The following is a 13,992-nucleotide window of genomic DNA, read 5'->3' as shown; positions in this document are numbered from 1 at the left end:
TCCTAACCTGGCAGAGGGCAGATTGAGGTTCCTGCTTCTGTTCTGCTACAACTAAGATTTTGGGCAAGTCCTGGCTACACCTGGGCCTCACTTTTCCCATTTCTACAAGGATCCTGAAGAGGCCTTCAGCTGGGACATTCTAAACCAGCCCAAGGTCCTGGTGGTGGGTGTGGCCCTGGTCCTCCGAGGTCCCTGGAGGACAAGCAGAAAGCCAGGTCCGGGAGCCCAGGGCAGGGAAGACGGGGCATGCTACTATCCACAGCAGGACTCCAGCTCTGGGGGTGGGAGGCAGCAGGCTCAGAGCCAAGGCTGGTTTGGGTAAGCACCTCTCCCACCCCAACTAAACAGGGCCCTGCCCCCAGAGCAAGGCTTTGGGCCAAGGTAGGAGTGAGCCTCTGTCTCAGCTTTCCCTTGGAGCTAGGAGGGAGGAAGGAGTTAGCCCAGGCCAGGCAGAAGGGCTAAAGGTGCAGAGAGAGGAAGGGCATTCTACCTTAGTGGTAGAATGAATGAATGAGTGAATGAATGTCAGAGAGAGGAGACGGCTTCCCAAACCCATCACAGCAGGCAGGCAGAGGACAGGGCACCTCCCGGAGAGGAAAAAGGCTACTAATGGTCCCTTGGGGAGCCCCAGCTGCTGCAGGGCAGGGGTGGGGTAAATTCTGGCCTCCTGGCAGAGGCAGGAGGGTCTCCTTTCAAGATCACTCCGTTCTCAGAGGCTACTTAGGAGGTCAGGCTCCACCTGAGCTGGATGGGGTCAGGACTGCCTGGTGGAAGAACTCTATCACTGGCCTCCTGGCCTTCTTTCAGCTGGGGCCCACTGGCCATTGACTGCTGCGTTTCTGGCCCCCTATTACCGCTCAGGCCTTGGCCTCCCTGTAAGACCCCAGGCCTCTCCCCTGCAGAGGAGCCCAGGCTAGCGGGCAGACGCTGCGAGCCCAAGGCTGGCCCGGCCCGGCTGATATGAACCATCTGCGTTGTCTTAGGCCGCCCCTCTGCCCACTGTCCCTCTGAACTCGGCCGGTTCCCGCGGGCCGTTTGATGCCTCGCAGGGTCACAGACCCCCGCACACAAATCACCACCGCGGGGCTGGGGGTGGGGCGGAGGCGCTGAAACCTAATCCGCAAAGTTTGCTCTGCTGCCGCCGGCTCGCTCCTTCCCTCCTTCACTCGACCACCAACCCCCCTTTCCAAACAAGGCTTATTTTTCTTGCCAAAAAAACAAAGTTGGTATCAAGTGTTTCGAGGGAGAAAGTCTCTCCCCCGCCTGCCCCCGGCCTGGAAGGAAGGGCCAGAGCTGCTGGCTGAGCCCGGGACTGCGGAGGGGGTTCCGGGAGATCACGGGCGGGAGGTGAGCTCCGGGTTCCCAGGTCCGTTGGTCCCCTTCCCAGCTCCGGCTGGTCCCCATGCCCTGCTTAAGAGCCTCAGACCCGACTGTTTTTGACCCTGCCCTGTCCCCCTGATTGTCCCCTGCCCAGATGGGGCTCCCTCCTTGGGGCTCTCTGTCCCAGAGTGGCCAGAGAGGGAAGCATCACTTCCTGCCCCTTCTCCCTTCCCATAAAATAGCCCTTGCCTGTCGCTTTTACGAGGTGACACCCTGCTTTCAGCCCGATCCTCCCCACGCCCGGAGCCTGGGCTCGAGAGGGAGGAGACTGCGTGCAGTCAGGCATCTCCGGAGCGCTCCCAGGGCGCACTGGGGTCCCCGGGAGGCTGCCCCGGAGCATAGCCTAAGAGCTTTAAAAGGAGGCCAAAGAGTCGGGTGCATTAGAGACAAATTCCTACGAAGTCCCCCCTCCAGCTCCGTGGACTCTGGGGCTTTGGGTCTGAGATCCTAGAAGCCGGGCGGGAGGTCGCCGGCCTGGTCCTCTGGAGGGGGTAGCGGAGCCCTGGGGGTGCGCGGGTTTCATTTGCTGGGTGTTGGTTTTGCTTTTGGTTTTTTCAGCCTGTGCAGCGCGGCGGCTTCTCGACACCCGCGTCTTCCCACGATGCCCAGAGGCGAGCGCCAGCAGCAAAGGTGCGCGCCTGCGGCGCCCGCTGTGGGGCTGGAGTTCTAGTTGTCGGAGCTGGCAGCCAGGGCTCGGGCAGGGAGGCGACGTCGAGGGCTTGGTTGGTGGACCTGCCTGGATCTGGGCGGCCCGAGAGCCGCAGAAAAGATCTGCACACTGTGGGACAGGGGTGGCGGCGGCGGCGGTGGCGAGAATAGAGGCGCCACTGGCCCAGCAGAGAAGCAGGTTTCTGCAGGGGTTGAACAAAGGAATTTGCCCTCGAAGAAAGGGGCCCAGCGAGCGGCCGGGAATGGTCAACTCGCAGGAGTACCAGCATGGCGACATCAGTCCCAGGGATCCAACGAAATCCGCCCCGCGGAGGACCCCAGCCTGGCATCTCCATTCGACCTCTCCCTGCTTCTCAATCCTGCTTTAATGGGGATGGTGGGTGTGCACTACCCAGTGCCACTTTTCCTGGGAAAAGGGGTCAGATGCGGCCTGTGCTCTCCGTCAGTGGAGGCAAAAAATCCCACCAACCTGTATCCTCTGTATCCTGAGTCCTCTGCCCCATTTTCCAGAAGCTGACAATTGAGGCTCCCCCAAAGCAATCCCTTCCCCCACCTTTGGTGCAACGCCTGGCGGGCCCGGGAAACCCTAGGGCGATGGGAAATGAAAGGCACGGGGGGGGGCAGGGTTAGAGCCCCCCTCCTCCCTGCGCCCTCGGAAGGGGTGGAGGGGACACGGTTGTAAGGTGCTCGGCTTCTTTTCTCTGCTTGACATGAATAAGGGGATTAGGACGGCAAGTTTCCGTCGTTCACTCCGTCGGACAAAGGGCCCCGCGGTTTGAGCGGCGCAGCCTCTGATTAAACGACAGAGCCCTGTCACTCAGCACCATCCTAGGTACTTGTGTTCGTGACATAATCTTATTAGAAGATAAAACCAGCGAAATCCTTTTCATAATGAAAAGTTACATTTAATGGCTGGACTCGCCCCCCACTCCCTCCCCGGACCCTGCTCGCCTCCCCCCGTTGCTGTTGGATATGGCTCGCCTGTAATTGGCATTTAAAGCACCAAGTCCGGGAGAAAAACGGGGTTTAGGGTTTTTGTAATCCCCCTAAACTGTCTTTGTTCGAAATCTCCACAGATACAAGTCTGTTAAGAGTAAATATTTGTGGATTGATACAACCCCATTTCCCCCCTGCAAACCGAATCTGAAAAAAAAATCCGCCCTCCCGCCGTGGTGCGGCGGGGGCGCCGGAGGGAGGGGGCTGGGTCGGCCCCAGTGTCCGCGCCGGGAACTCGGCTCTCCGGGCGCCTCGCCGCCTCCAGGAGCTGAGGGACTTTGCACATTTCTCAGGCGGGAAAAAGGTCTTAGACTCTTTTTTTCAATTTTCTATTCCCTCGATAAACAAACCTCCCGATCTCGCCGCTTTGGGGCCTGCCCGAGGGGGTCGATCGGAGGGCTTGGGGAGGGGCGAGGGCTTTGCTCAATTCCGAATGAAAATGCGAACTCTCTCCACCAGCCTTGCTCCCTACCAGAGGGTTTAAGTGGCTCGGAGGGAACTCCTGGGCCGCGGGAGGCCCCGCCCTGCAGAGCTCCCCGAGTCCAGCCCAGGAGAACGCCCGCTGCCGCCAAGGGCCCCCGCAACGACAAAGAGCCCGAAGGCTGCCGCGGGGGCCCCGGGCTCCCGGCTCCAGCCCAGCCCGTCCCGGGATCGGATTCCTTCATAAATCAGCGGCTGGGTGAAAGGGCTGCGCTTTAGAAAGGGCAGGACCGTGTGCGCGTATTAGAGCCCGCGGTTCCCAAATCCGGGCTAAACCCCTGGTGACACCGAAATTCATCAACCGCCGCGGGCGCCCGCGGCTCGGCCAAGGAGCCCGGGAGCCAAGGAGCCTGTGCACGGCGCTGCCCCACTCGAGGGTAAAGGAGAACGAGGAGCAGGAACCCTCCGAGAGGTGGGCCTGGAGGAGAACGCGGGTGGAGACCGCTGAGAGCCGTCCCGCCCGCGCGCCGGAGAGGGGGGCGCTGAAGGAAGCTCCCCGCCCGGAGAAAGGCAGTTATTCTAACCTTTTTCCTTCCCTGGCAAGGACTGGCCTTACTGGGGGCGTTCCGGCGGGAAAAGGGCAGTGACCCACCCACCCCCACCCCGTGCACACACCCACCCACCCACCTTCCAAGCTGGGTGCTCTGGGGAGAATCACGACAGTCCAAAGTGGGAATCTGGGGCTTCTGGAAGATCAGGAGTGAGGAGGGTGGCTCCCATCCGCTTTGGGAGTTAGACCCGCAGGGGGGAGAATCTGCTACAGAGTAACTTCGGATCTGAGGGAAGTGACTTAACTCCCTCAGCCTGGGTTTGCTCACCTATACATGGAGCTAGAGCAAAAAAGGTCAGTGCACATGCAGGCACTCGAGAAACACCCATTCCTTTCCTTCTAGGTGCACTGCCGTGGCCTGCCCCTCTGGGGTTAGTAAGGCTCTGCTCCTGCCACTGCACATCTACACTGGCCACGCTCAAGAATCTGTTGGGGAAAATTGGGGACTTACGTGCCTCAGGAGTATCGGGGGCCCATCCACAGGCTGCTGACTGCCTGCCTGCCTCCAAGGACCAGCTTCTGACGGCCAGACCTGCCCCATTCCTTTTGCAAGGAAAAAATTCAAAAACACCAGCCCAGACCCGGGTGAGGAGCAAGAGGGTGGGCAAAGCTGCTCCGGGAGGCCTGTTTAGGAGGCTATACTCTCTGGGCCTCCCACTCAGGGCAGACAATGCATTCCTGCCAGGCAGGGAGCCTCCGGCTTACTTCCCAGGCAGGCAGGAAGGAAACATACATTGACTGAATGCCGAACGTAGCCTGGCATCTTTGGGTTTGTTTCACTTTCCTCTGAGCAACCCCGTGAGATTGGAATTATCACCCCTATTACACAGAGAAAGAAACTGAAGCTTGGGAAGAGGCACCAGCTTTCCTAAATGCCCTTGGCTTGTGTCACTGGGAGCCAGAGACATTTTCGATTCAGATCTGTAATTGCAATCTTGCTGTTTCCTTTGAGAAAATGTGCCCCACTCAGAGGGCCCTCCTTTTAGAGGAGGTGGCCCCAGAGCACCGTGGTCCTCTCCATCTCCACAGGCTTGGGCAACTCCAGGCCTGGGCGGGTGCCCACACCCAGGCAGCCCAGCAACTATGGCAATTCCGAAGTCACATGACAACAGTCACTGAGTCCCAGAGGAGAGCAGGAGGCGGGAGGGGGGGAATGGCAGTCACACCCAGCTCATCTGGACAGTGCAGCTCCTCCCCTCTCACCATCGTCGCTGCTGCAGCACCAGCAGAGGCACCTGGGGGTGGGGAGGCACCCCTGGCAGCACAGTGTTCCAGCATGCTCACTCATCTTCCTGCACCTAGCCAGCTGCTCGGTGGTCTCCTGACTCCTGTCGGCCCTGGTGGGCACCCCTGTTGCTCTGGGCAGCCTTCAGGACCCTCCCCGCTGGCAACCACCTCACAGTTCTCAAGGAAACCTCTCACAGCACGGCCGGCTAGGAAGCAGCAAACATCTTTGTTTCTTCTGGAACCAGATTCCAGGAACCGGGTTTTCCCCCCCAGTTCACCAAGTACCAGGCCAGCCAGGTGCTCCGCCATCAGCCGGCGCACTTGGTCCAGGTCTGGGCCTGGCTCCCAATTGTGACAAAGCCCCCTCCCCCCAGACCCCTATACTCCCCCACCTCCCTTCAGGGCTCCAGGGTCCACCAGGCAGGTCCAGCAGCTGCCAGTCAAGAAGCTGAACAGAAATGGATACAACATTGCCCCAGGAATAACAAAGGAAGGGCCCACGCAGAAATTTATTTGTACTGATCAGGCGAGGGCAAGGTAAAGGGCAGCGAGGAAGTGCTGTCAGCCAGGCCTGAAACTCAAGAAAGTTGCCATTCGGAGCACAGTGGCCCCTTATACCCCTCCACTGCCAACACTGCAGTAGTTAAAGCAAACACAGGCCCTTCACTGCCCCATCAGTTACACCTTCCCCCCAAAATTACACAAACTTTGATTTTTCTGAGAGAAGATGGATGCTTCAGGCGACTTGAGGTCAAGGCTAGGCTGTTTAAAGTATATTATTAACAAATAAACATTTACTGCACACACAAAAAAAAAGAGAGAGAAAAAAAAAGGAGAAAAACTCTATAGGCCACCGGGGAACCAAATCATGTTGCTTTTGGCTTCAAATGACAGGAGACATTTATGACATGAATGGAGAACACCAGCCGGTCGATGAAATGGCAAACGTCTGCCACTTTGCTTCCTCCGCCTTCGTGAATCAACTTTTTCAAATATGGTTTTCAGCCTTGCCTTCCCCTCAATACCACCGCCTCCCCACTTCTGACTGCAGTGGCAATAAATATATATAATTTTGGTTTTGCTCTCTGCTGCCATCAGCACAGAATCTGGGGGTTGGAGAGGGCTGGATCAGCCAGAGAGAGCCAAGGGCCTTGGGTCCTCCTGCACCCTCAACTGACTGACGGCTCACAGCAACTCCTTGGATGAGTGGACCATCCCTCTCTTCTTCCCTCCCCTAAAGCTGGGGCCTGACTGTGGTGTCCAACAAATTGGAAGTTATAACTCATGTCATTGAGAGTATCCTCCATCCCTCCGCCTAACTAATGCCAAAGTAGGACCCGGTGGTTGTGAGTGTGTGTGTGTGTTTTCCCTTTTCTGTTTTAAAAACCTCACAGCTGCAGGGTAGAGGAAGTTCCCTGGGGAAGCACTGCCAGCTTTCATGGACCAAAAATACCTCCTTGGGCTGGAGGAGCCTTCTGACTGCCCAGGCTGGTGTCTCTCACCTGAAAAACATACAAATCCTTGGATCTCTCCCTCACACACCCCCTCTTCTGACTCTCCCCTGCAGCCTCGGAGATGTCGGTTGAGCTTTATTTTCTGTCGTTTGAGTCACAAAAACAAATGAGCGTGAACAGTTTCCCAAATATTAAATTATATTATTGTGTGCTTTTCCAAGTTATATGCAGACCAGGGAGATTCCAATTGTTCCCCAGGGGAAAGATCTTTGCTTTAGTCCAACCTCCACCCCCCAAGGAGAAACAGGCCAGCACACCAGGCCCACCCTGATGCCTGCCCTTCCTGCAAATGCACAGTGGGCATTTGTTTTCACTCATGTAATCAGAAGCTTTTCTGCCTCTCTAGAAGAGCAGGAGAGGATACTGGATCCCATGAAGTATGAGACATTTACTGAAACCTCCCCACCCCCACCCAGGTACCTTGTGTAATCCTCACAACCACCCTGAGAAATTATATCATCACCCCCACTTTGCTGATGGAGAACATGGGGCTCAGAGATGGGCAGCCACTTGGCTAAGATCACACAGCTACTGAGTGCTGGGGCTGGGAGGTGAACCCAGGTCTGTCTCACACTGTCCCACTGAGGAAAAGGGAATGGTTTTCCCAGGGTATCCCTCATCTTCCCTGCACAGAGGCTTATGGCAAGCCTAGCATGCCAGCTGCCCCTCTCTTTGGCATGGAACCCATGGGCAGTTTGGTGTGTGGCCTTGGAGACAAGGCATTCCTTGCCACGCTGATGGTGATAAAGTAACAACAATAATTTCCAGAGTATTAACAACATGCCAGGCAAGATGCCAGGTCCTTTGGGGCATGTTATCTCCAATCCTTATAAGAATACTTTCCCCCGGGTGGCTATGTCCCCCATTTTACAGAAGAGGCTCAGGGAGGTGTCAAGGCTCTGTGGTCCTAAGCCTGGCTCCAATGCACAGACAGGAGGGAGCTGAGGGTCACCAATCACATACCCCAGAGGAGATCCTCACAGCCTGCTTCCCCCACTCGAGAAAAACCCAGCAAACAGATTAGGCTATACCAGCCCAGAGCCTAGGGAATACAGGGTGAGCCGGGAGTCAGCTGTGAATAATGCCCCTGTTCAGCAGCGGAGAACTGCAGCCTCAGGAAGGCCTTTGGTTACCCTTCCGCCTACAGCCAAGGTGCTGGGGTTAAATGCAGAGGGGCCCTCCCAGGAGCCAGAGGGTCCCCAGACTTGGGCTGGCAGAGTGAGCCTTTCGGCCCTTAGATCTCCAGGAAGAGCACTACGGAGGCCTTTTAATAAGGGAAAAGCGCTGGCTCTTCCTTCCAAGGAAATCCACTTCCAGGACAGGCCCTCTGGCCCAGGCTGTGGGCAGGGGTGTCTGCAGCTCTGAATTGGTCTGATGGGGGCCATGCCAGCTGGGGTACCCGCTGGTGGAGGGGATGCTGCTGGTAACTGGCACCCTACAGCAGGGCCTAAGGGAGGTCGCCCAAGCTGGGAGAAGCAGCAGCCAGGAAAGGCTGGGGCCTGACTTTGCTCTACCCGTGCGCCACACCCGCTGCTCCGAGGAGAGGTGAGCCTCCCAGGAAGGCCTTTCCCGGTGTAAACACTTCCCAGGAAAGGAATGTGCTGGGAAGAGTGGGGTTGGGCCACTGGAGCCGCAGCCAGCTGGGGTAAATTTAAAAGAAAAAAAAAAAAAATCACCCCAGGACTCAGACGGCTTTTTGTGAAACTCAATCAAAGCTTCGCTGCCCCACTCCTGCTGCAGTGGGCGCATCCTACCTGGGCAGGCGAGGCCCAGGGGACCGGCGCGGGCTCGGCGGCGGAGAGGCGAGGCCGCCCGGGAAGGCCCGGTGGCAGAAGGGCGCCGCCAGCCCGGGACGCCGAGGTAGGCGCAGGGCGCACGCAGGCTCCGGCTCGCACACCGACGAGGCTCGGGTCGCCAGATCTGGGAGCTGTCTTACAAGCGATTAGGCTCCATTTTGTGACAGATTTTTGGACTCTCCACCGACCCTCCCCCCTTCCGGAGCCTCCTCCCGGAATTCGCCACCTCCTCGGGATAGAAAGATAGAAACCCTTTCCAGACGAGCGACAGACGGCAAGAAAAGAGAGTTACATAATTCTATTTGGCCAAGCGGCGAAGAAAAAAAATGAGGAGGGGGATTTATGTTGTCATTTTTAAAAAATGCGTTCTCCGGTGAAGGAAGGAGAGAGGTGTTCGTGATTTTGCGTTTGGAGGCCGCGTTTCCTCCCGGTTTCTAACCGGGTTTTCTGTCCGAGGAGCTCGGGCTGCCGAGGGGCCAGAGGCTCGGGCACAGGAGAACGATACGATGATTTTTTTTTTCCCCTGAAGGAGCCCCCGAAAAACACGTACTGAGAAAAAGGAGACTTCGAGTTATGCGTGAAAATGCCCAAATGCCGTGGCCTGCGCTCCACTTTGCAGGTCCAGGACGTGCGGGTGGATTTTATCAAATGCTATTGAATGCGCCCGAACGTCAATTAATCACCCCCGTGGTGCGTAAAATAACGCTGTGCCTCTGGGTCTGTGTCCCGGATCTTTAAAACAAATCGAAAGGAGGAAGAGGCGCTTAATAAAAATAGCAATCTCTTTCCAAGGACCGAGCCCAGCAACTCCTATCGAGACGAAGAAACATTTTTCAAAAGTTATGGCGGGGGTGTGTGTTAATTTCCCAATACCGCTGACGCACAGACTCCACAAAATTGAGAAGGCACGTTTCTGCGCCCACTTGCCTGGATTCTCGTCTGAAAAGCATTTACGCACAGATGCAATAAATATGCATCTGCGATCCTCAAAGAAAAAAATAAATCGTGAAATACATTTTTACTGTGCAAAGAACATCGCTTCCCAGTGAGCCCCCGCCTGCGTTTCTGCGCTGGCTCTCGCAGAGAAAAGCTGATGCGAGATCCGACTGGGTATTTGTCCCCAGAATTGTCTTGATAACAACAATCCCCCTTCAGCCCCCAACTGGCCAGCCTAGTGCAGATACCTAATTGGCATTATTGGAAGAAAGGGTGGGGGTCGAAAGAGGAAGGCACCGTGAGAGGCATGAATAATGCCCGCCTGCTGCCCTCAGGACCTAGACTCGAGCTGGAGATTCGCCCTGAACCAAAATTCTCCCGCAAGCACACCCCTACTGCACAGAGGGAGAAAGCTCTTAGGCACCTTTTTTTCTTTTTTAAACAAACATACTTTCGGCAAAGCAATAGCTGTTTAATGTTTAATTGTTTTGTAAAATGAGGGAGTTGGCCATTCAGCTTTAAGGGATCATCCAGCTCAAAATTTGTGACTTCACAATTCTGCGCTCTGAAGAACCAGGGGGGCATCCTCTCCTTGTTTTAAGGAAAAGCTCTGTAAATGACTGAGGGGTGGGGAGGAGAGACTGAGCAGATATGTACAAGAGGTTGGAAAGAGTCTTTACAAAATGTAAAAAGATTTTTTTTTCAAAAAATTGCACAAATGACTCGGAGGCCCACTTCCAGTTTTCTGGGCCTCCGGCCCGCACGTGTTAAGTAATCCAGGCTGAGCTGTGCGGGGAGTGGCACTGCCACAACCGCGCTCGGGGTCAGGCAAACAGAGCAAGGCGAGGGGTGCAGGACAGCAGGATGTGTGTGGACTTGAGGCCGGTGAGCCCTGCTGAGGGGCCAGCCCCAAGCCTCCAATCACATCTACCCCAAACTACTTTCTTCGCTTTATGCTGCTGTACGCCTGCCTGTGGCTGAGCTGACCGGTGGCCTCACTTTCTCCTGGAAGTAGAATCATATCAGTCCGGGGCACAGCACAAACACGATCAATGGCAGTGTGCCTAACCTGGGGTGGTCCAGAGGGGGAGGTCTCTGGGACCACAGAAGAGCTGACTCTGAACAGGGTCCCCATTCCTGCTCTCAGTGCCCCCCAGCTGGCAGGAAGAGCAAGGCAGAAAAAGCAGCTCCTGCTGGGCCCCCAGACCAGGGGAGCATAGTCAGAATAGGTGCTAGCGTAGGGCTCACACGGAGACTTCTGAAGTAGAACCCGATGCCCTCTCAAGGGCTCTGGCCTGCAGTCCCACCTATTTCCAGGTCTCAGCCAAGCTGCTCCACTTCCCATCAGGGCCTGGATTTAGCGACAGTCCCTGGGCAGAGCAGGTAGGCTGCACTTACTACCAAGCACTGGCAGCCCAGCCTTTTCCCAGAGGCTTGGGCACACACAGCCCCCTCTGAGGCCCAAACCACTCGAGCAGCCTACCCACCCTACAGCCCCATCTGAAACGGTTTTCTGGGCTTCGCTAGAAAGTTCTCACAGGCACCCACTTGTCTCCAAATTGCTGCCCTGGTCATCCCCACACCCCTCTTCCTGGTATTGCTCCTCTCTGCCTCCCTCTTAATCACACTGTCAGGCACAAAACTCAAGAGGGTCAAAAAAAAAAAAAACAAACAAAAAAAACAAAACCTGGATCTACTCTTATCTGCCAGGAGCCCCCTGCCAGACAAACCCAAGTCTCAGCTAAAAGCAAAAGTCAGTAGGTAGGGCTCAGCCCACAGTTTCTGGCCTCAACGCTGAGGCTTGGGCTGCGCCAGGGCGAAGCAAGCCATCCCTCCCCAACACATACACATGGCAAGAAAGAAGGGCTACTGGGGAAGGCTGACTTGGTCAGCTCCTCACCCCATGGGGAACCCAGGTTGTGGTTTCCCACCTCTTAAGGTCCTCTTCCTACACAGCTTCTCCAGCCAACAATAACTATACGAGCAAAATTTTCGCATGGAACGGTTTGGGGAGAATGCACACCCTTTTCTCTCCATCAGGGACTGAAAGTGCAGCAGGGAGCCTGGCAGGAAGGGGGCATCCCTGGCTGCTTGGGCACTTCAGCACCCCGCCATTCCACCTCTTTGCTTCAAGAATCCCAAACCAACACAAACCCTGCCTTTGGGCTGGGGAAGCACACCGCCAGTGCCCGGCTCTCTAAAGCACTGCTTTCGTTTGAAAATCAATTCTCGGTCCCCAATGCAGGCCTCAGTGAAGCCAGCCCCTGTCCCACGACCGCAGCATCGTACCCCCCAGTCGGCCCAGGGCCTTGTCCCGCACCCCGACTGAGCGGCCCAGCACAGGTTTCCCGGACAAAGGATGGCAATAGGGGTTGCCGGAGGGTCCCGGCCACCCCACCAGTGTTGGCCGGGCTGGGACGGCTCTGCCCTGCCGGGAGACGCGCAACCCGCGGAGTTCTCGGAGCTGACGGGCCCAGCGGCGCGCAGGGCCGGCGGCAGGGCGGACGCGGGCCCGACCTGGCAGGGGGGCGGCCGGGCTGGAGTGCCGTGCGGCTGAGGGAAAGGAGGAGGACGAGAGGCGCTTACTGTTGGTAGTCTTGTTTGCAGTACAGTTTCCGATCCCGGAAGTAGCAGCTGGTGGTGAGGGCTTGCTGACACGCCGCGCACTGCAAACACTCCTCGTGCCAGGACGACTCGTTGACTCGCATCAGGAAGCGGTCGGAGATGGGCCGCTGGCAGCCCTCGCAGACGGCGGGATGCGGGCAGTCGGAGCCTGCAGCGCACAGGACGAGAGCCGGGCCGTCAGCGCCGACGAGCCCAGCCCAGCGTCCCGATCGCGCGGTGCCCGCAGCTCCGGCCCCAAAGGCGAAGGCAGCCCGGGACCGCCGTCCGCCGCCTGCGCTTCCCCAGCCGCCGCGCCAGGGGCCGGGCAGCCTCAGCTAGTTCGTCCCAGTCGGCGGACTCCGCCGCGGAGAGGCCGCGGGCCTGGAGCCTCAGCTCGGCGCTGCGCGCTCCCCTTCTCCGGAGATCCAGCGCTTGGTGATAATACATATGAGAACGAGCACGGCGCGGGGCAGCCGGCTGGGACCAAGACAGGAGAGGTGAGGCTTAGACGCCCGCTGGCTGACACGCCCCGCGGTGGCGTTCGTTGTCTTCTCTCCCTCATCTCCCCAAAATCTGTGGTTTAGGTGACCCAGGGAACATTTCCTTCTTAGAGACTCCCTCTCCCCAAGTGACCTGGCACCACTCTCAAGCTTGCCAAGGTGACAACTTGAGTCCTCCATCACCCCTGCCACCCGCCTCCTACCTCTCGCCCGGAGTGGCAGATCTAGAACTGAGGCCCGGTGAGGCTGGGGGGTGGCGGCTGGAGCTGTCCTGTCCTCGCTCCTCCTAGGTGGTGTCCCTGCATACCTCTGTCCCCTCAGGATGCCTGTCTAGGCGTGCCTGCCTGTTGCCCCTCTGGTGATCACTCCAGGAGTTTTCTCTCTGGGTCCCCCACGCCCCCATGTTCTAAAAACCACTGTCTTTATCCGTTGGCCTGGACCCCTGTGTCCACCTCGGGACGAGGCCCCTGTCCCCTGCCCGTGACCACTCGGGCGTTCCGACCCCGCACTCACCCAGCAGCACCCCCAGAGTGGCGGGCCCGGGGCGCAGGGCGTGCTCCTCCATCTTGATGCCGTCCAACATCTTAGCGCAGTCCGTCTGTCCGCGAGGGAAGCACCTCTCCAGCGATTCGGGACCTGTTGCTATATCCATGGGACGCGGGGCGCGCTGCGGGCCCCGCCGGCCAGGGTGCTCGCCCGCCCGCCCGCCTGCCGGCTCGCCGCCGCCGCGGCGGCCCGGGAGCCGGGGAGGCGCGGCCCCCGCGGGTTTGGGGCTGCGGCTGGGGCCGCCGGCTGTCCCCGGCGAGCGCGGAGCGGCGACGCGCTGGCCCCGGGCCCCGGCGTCGTGCGGGCGGGCCGGGGCGGCTGCAGTCCGCGCCGCGCTCTCCCGAGCACTCGTAGCCACGCGCGCCGGCTCCTCTGTCACCTGCTTGTCAGCCCCGGAGCCGGGCTGCAGCGGCGGCGGCAGACGGAGCCGCGGGGAGGAGACGGCGGCGGCGGCGGCGGCGGCAGCGGCGGCGGGCGGGGGAGAGGGGGTGCAGGGGCGGCCCCGCGGGCTGCGGGGGGGGCGCGGGCGGCGCTACGGGGTCTCGGGCGGGGCGCAGCGGGCCGCGGGGTTCCAGGTGCGCTCCCCGCACTACTCTAGTGCCATGGTGCGCCCGAGGAGCCGCTCGGTTTAGAGCTGGAGCTGGCGGCGGAGGGATACTCCGGCCGGGAGCCGCCTCACCCCTCCTCAAACTTCCTGACATTTGAACTCATTGGTGCGCCTCGTATCCCTACGCCGGGATGAGCCGGAGGCTCCACGTCAAATAGTGCCGTCGCTGCCCCCCCGTTCCCCGCGG

At 58.6% G+C, this 13,992-nt stretch overlaps 1 protein-coding gene across 2 annotated transcripts in view; it reads right to left on the bottom strand.

Moving 5' to 3' along the window:
* Nucleotides 1-13,313, bottom strand: part of LMX1B (LIM homeobox transcription factor 1 beta) — an 80,184-nt gene extending 66,871 nt beyond the window's left edge. For both annotated transcript variants that reach the window (XM_007194668.3, XM_007194669.3), the window contains exons 1-2: nucleotides 13,166-13,313; nucleotides 12,135-12,321 (exon numbers count right to left, since the gene is read on the bottom strand). In XM_007194668.3, the coding sequence (XP_007194730.1) occupies nucleotides 12,135-12,321; nucleotides 13,166-13,304 (326 nt within the window). In that variant the 5' untranslated portion in view covers nucleotides 13,305-13,313. The remainder of the gene's footprint in view (nucleotides 1-12,134; nucleotides 12,322-13,165) is intronic.
* Between the last annotated feature and the right edge of the window lie 679 nt (nucleotides 13,314-13,992).

The sequence above is a fragment of the Balaenoptera acutorostrata genome, chromosome 6, assembly GCF_949987535.1.
Source record: "Balaenoptera acutorostrata chromosome 6, mBalAcu1.1, whole genome shotgun sequence".
Classification (NCBI taxonomy): Eukaryota; Metazoa; Chordata; class Mammalia; order Artiodactyla; family Balaenopteridae; genus Balaenoptera; species Balaenoptera acutorostrata.
This window is presented reverse-complemented; position numbering and strand designations above follow the sequence as displayed.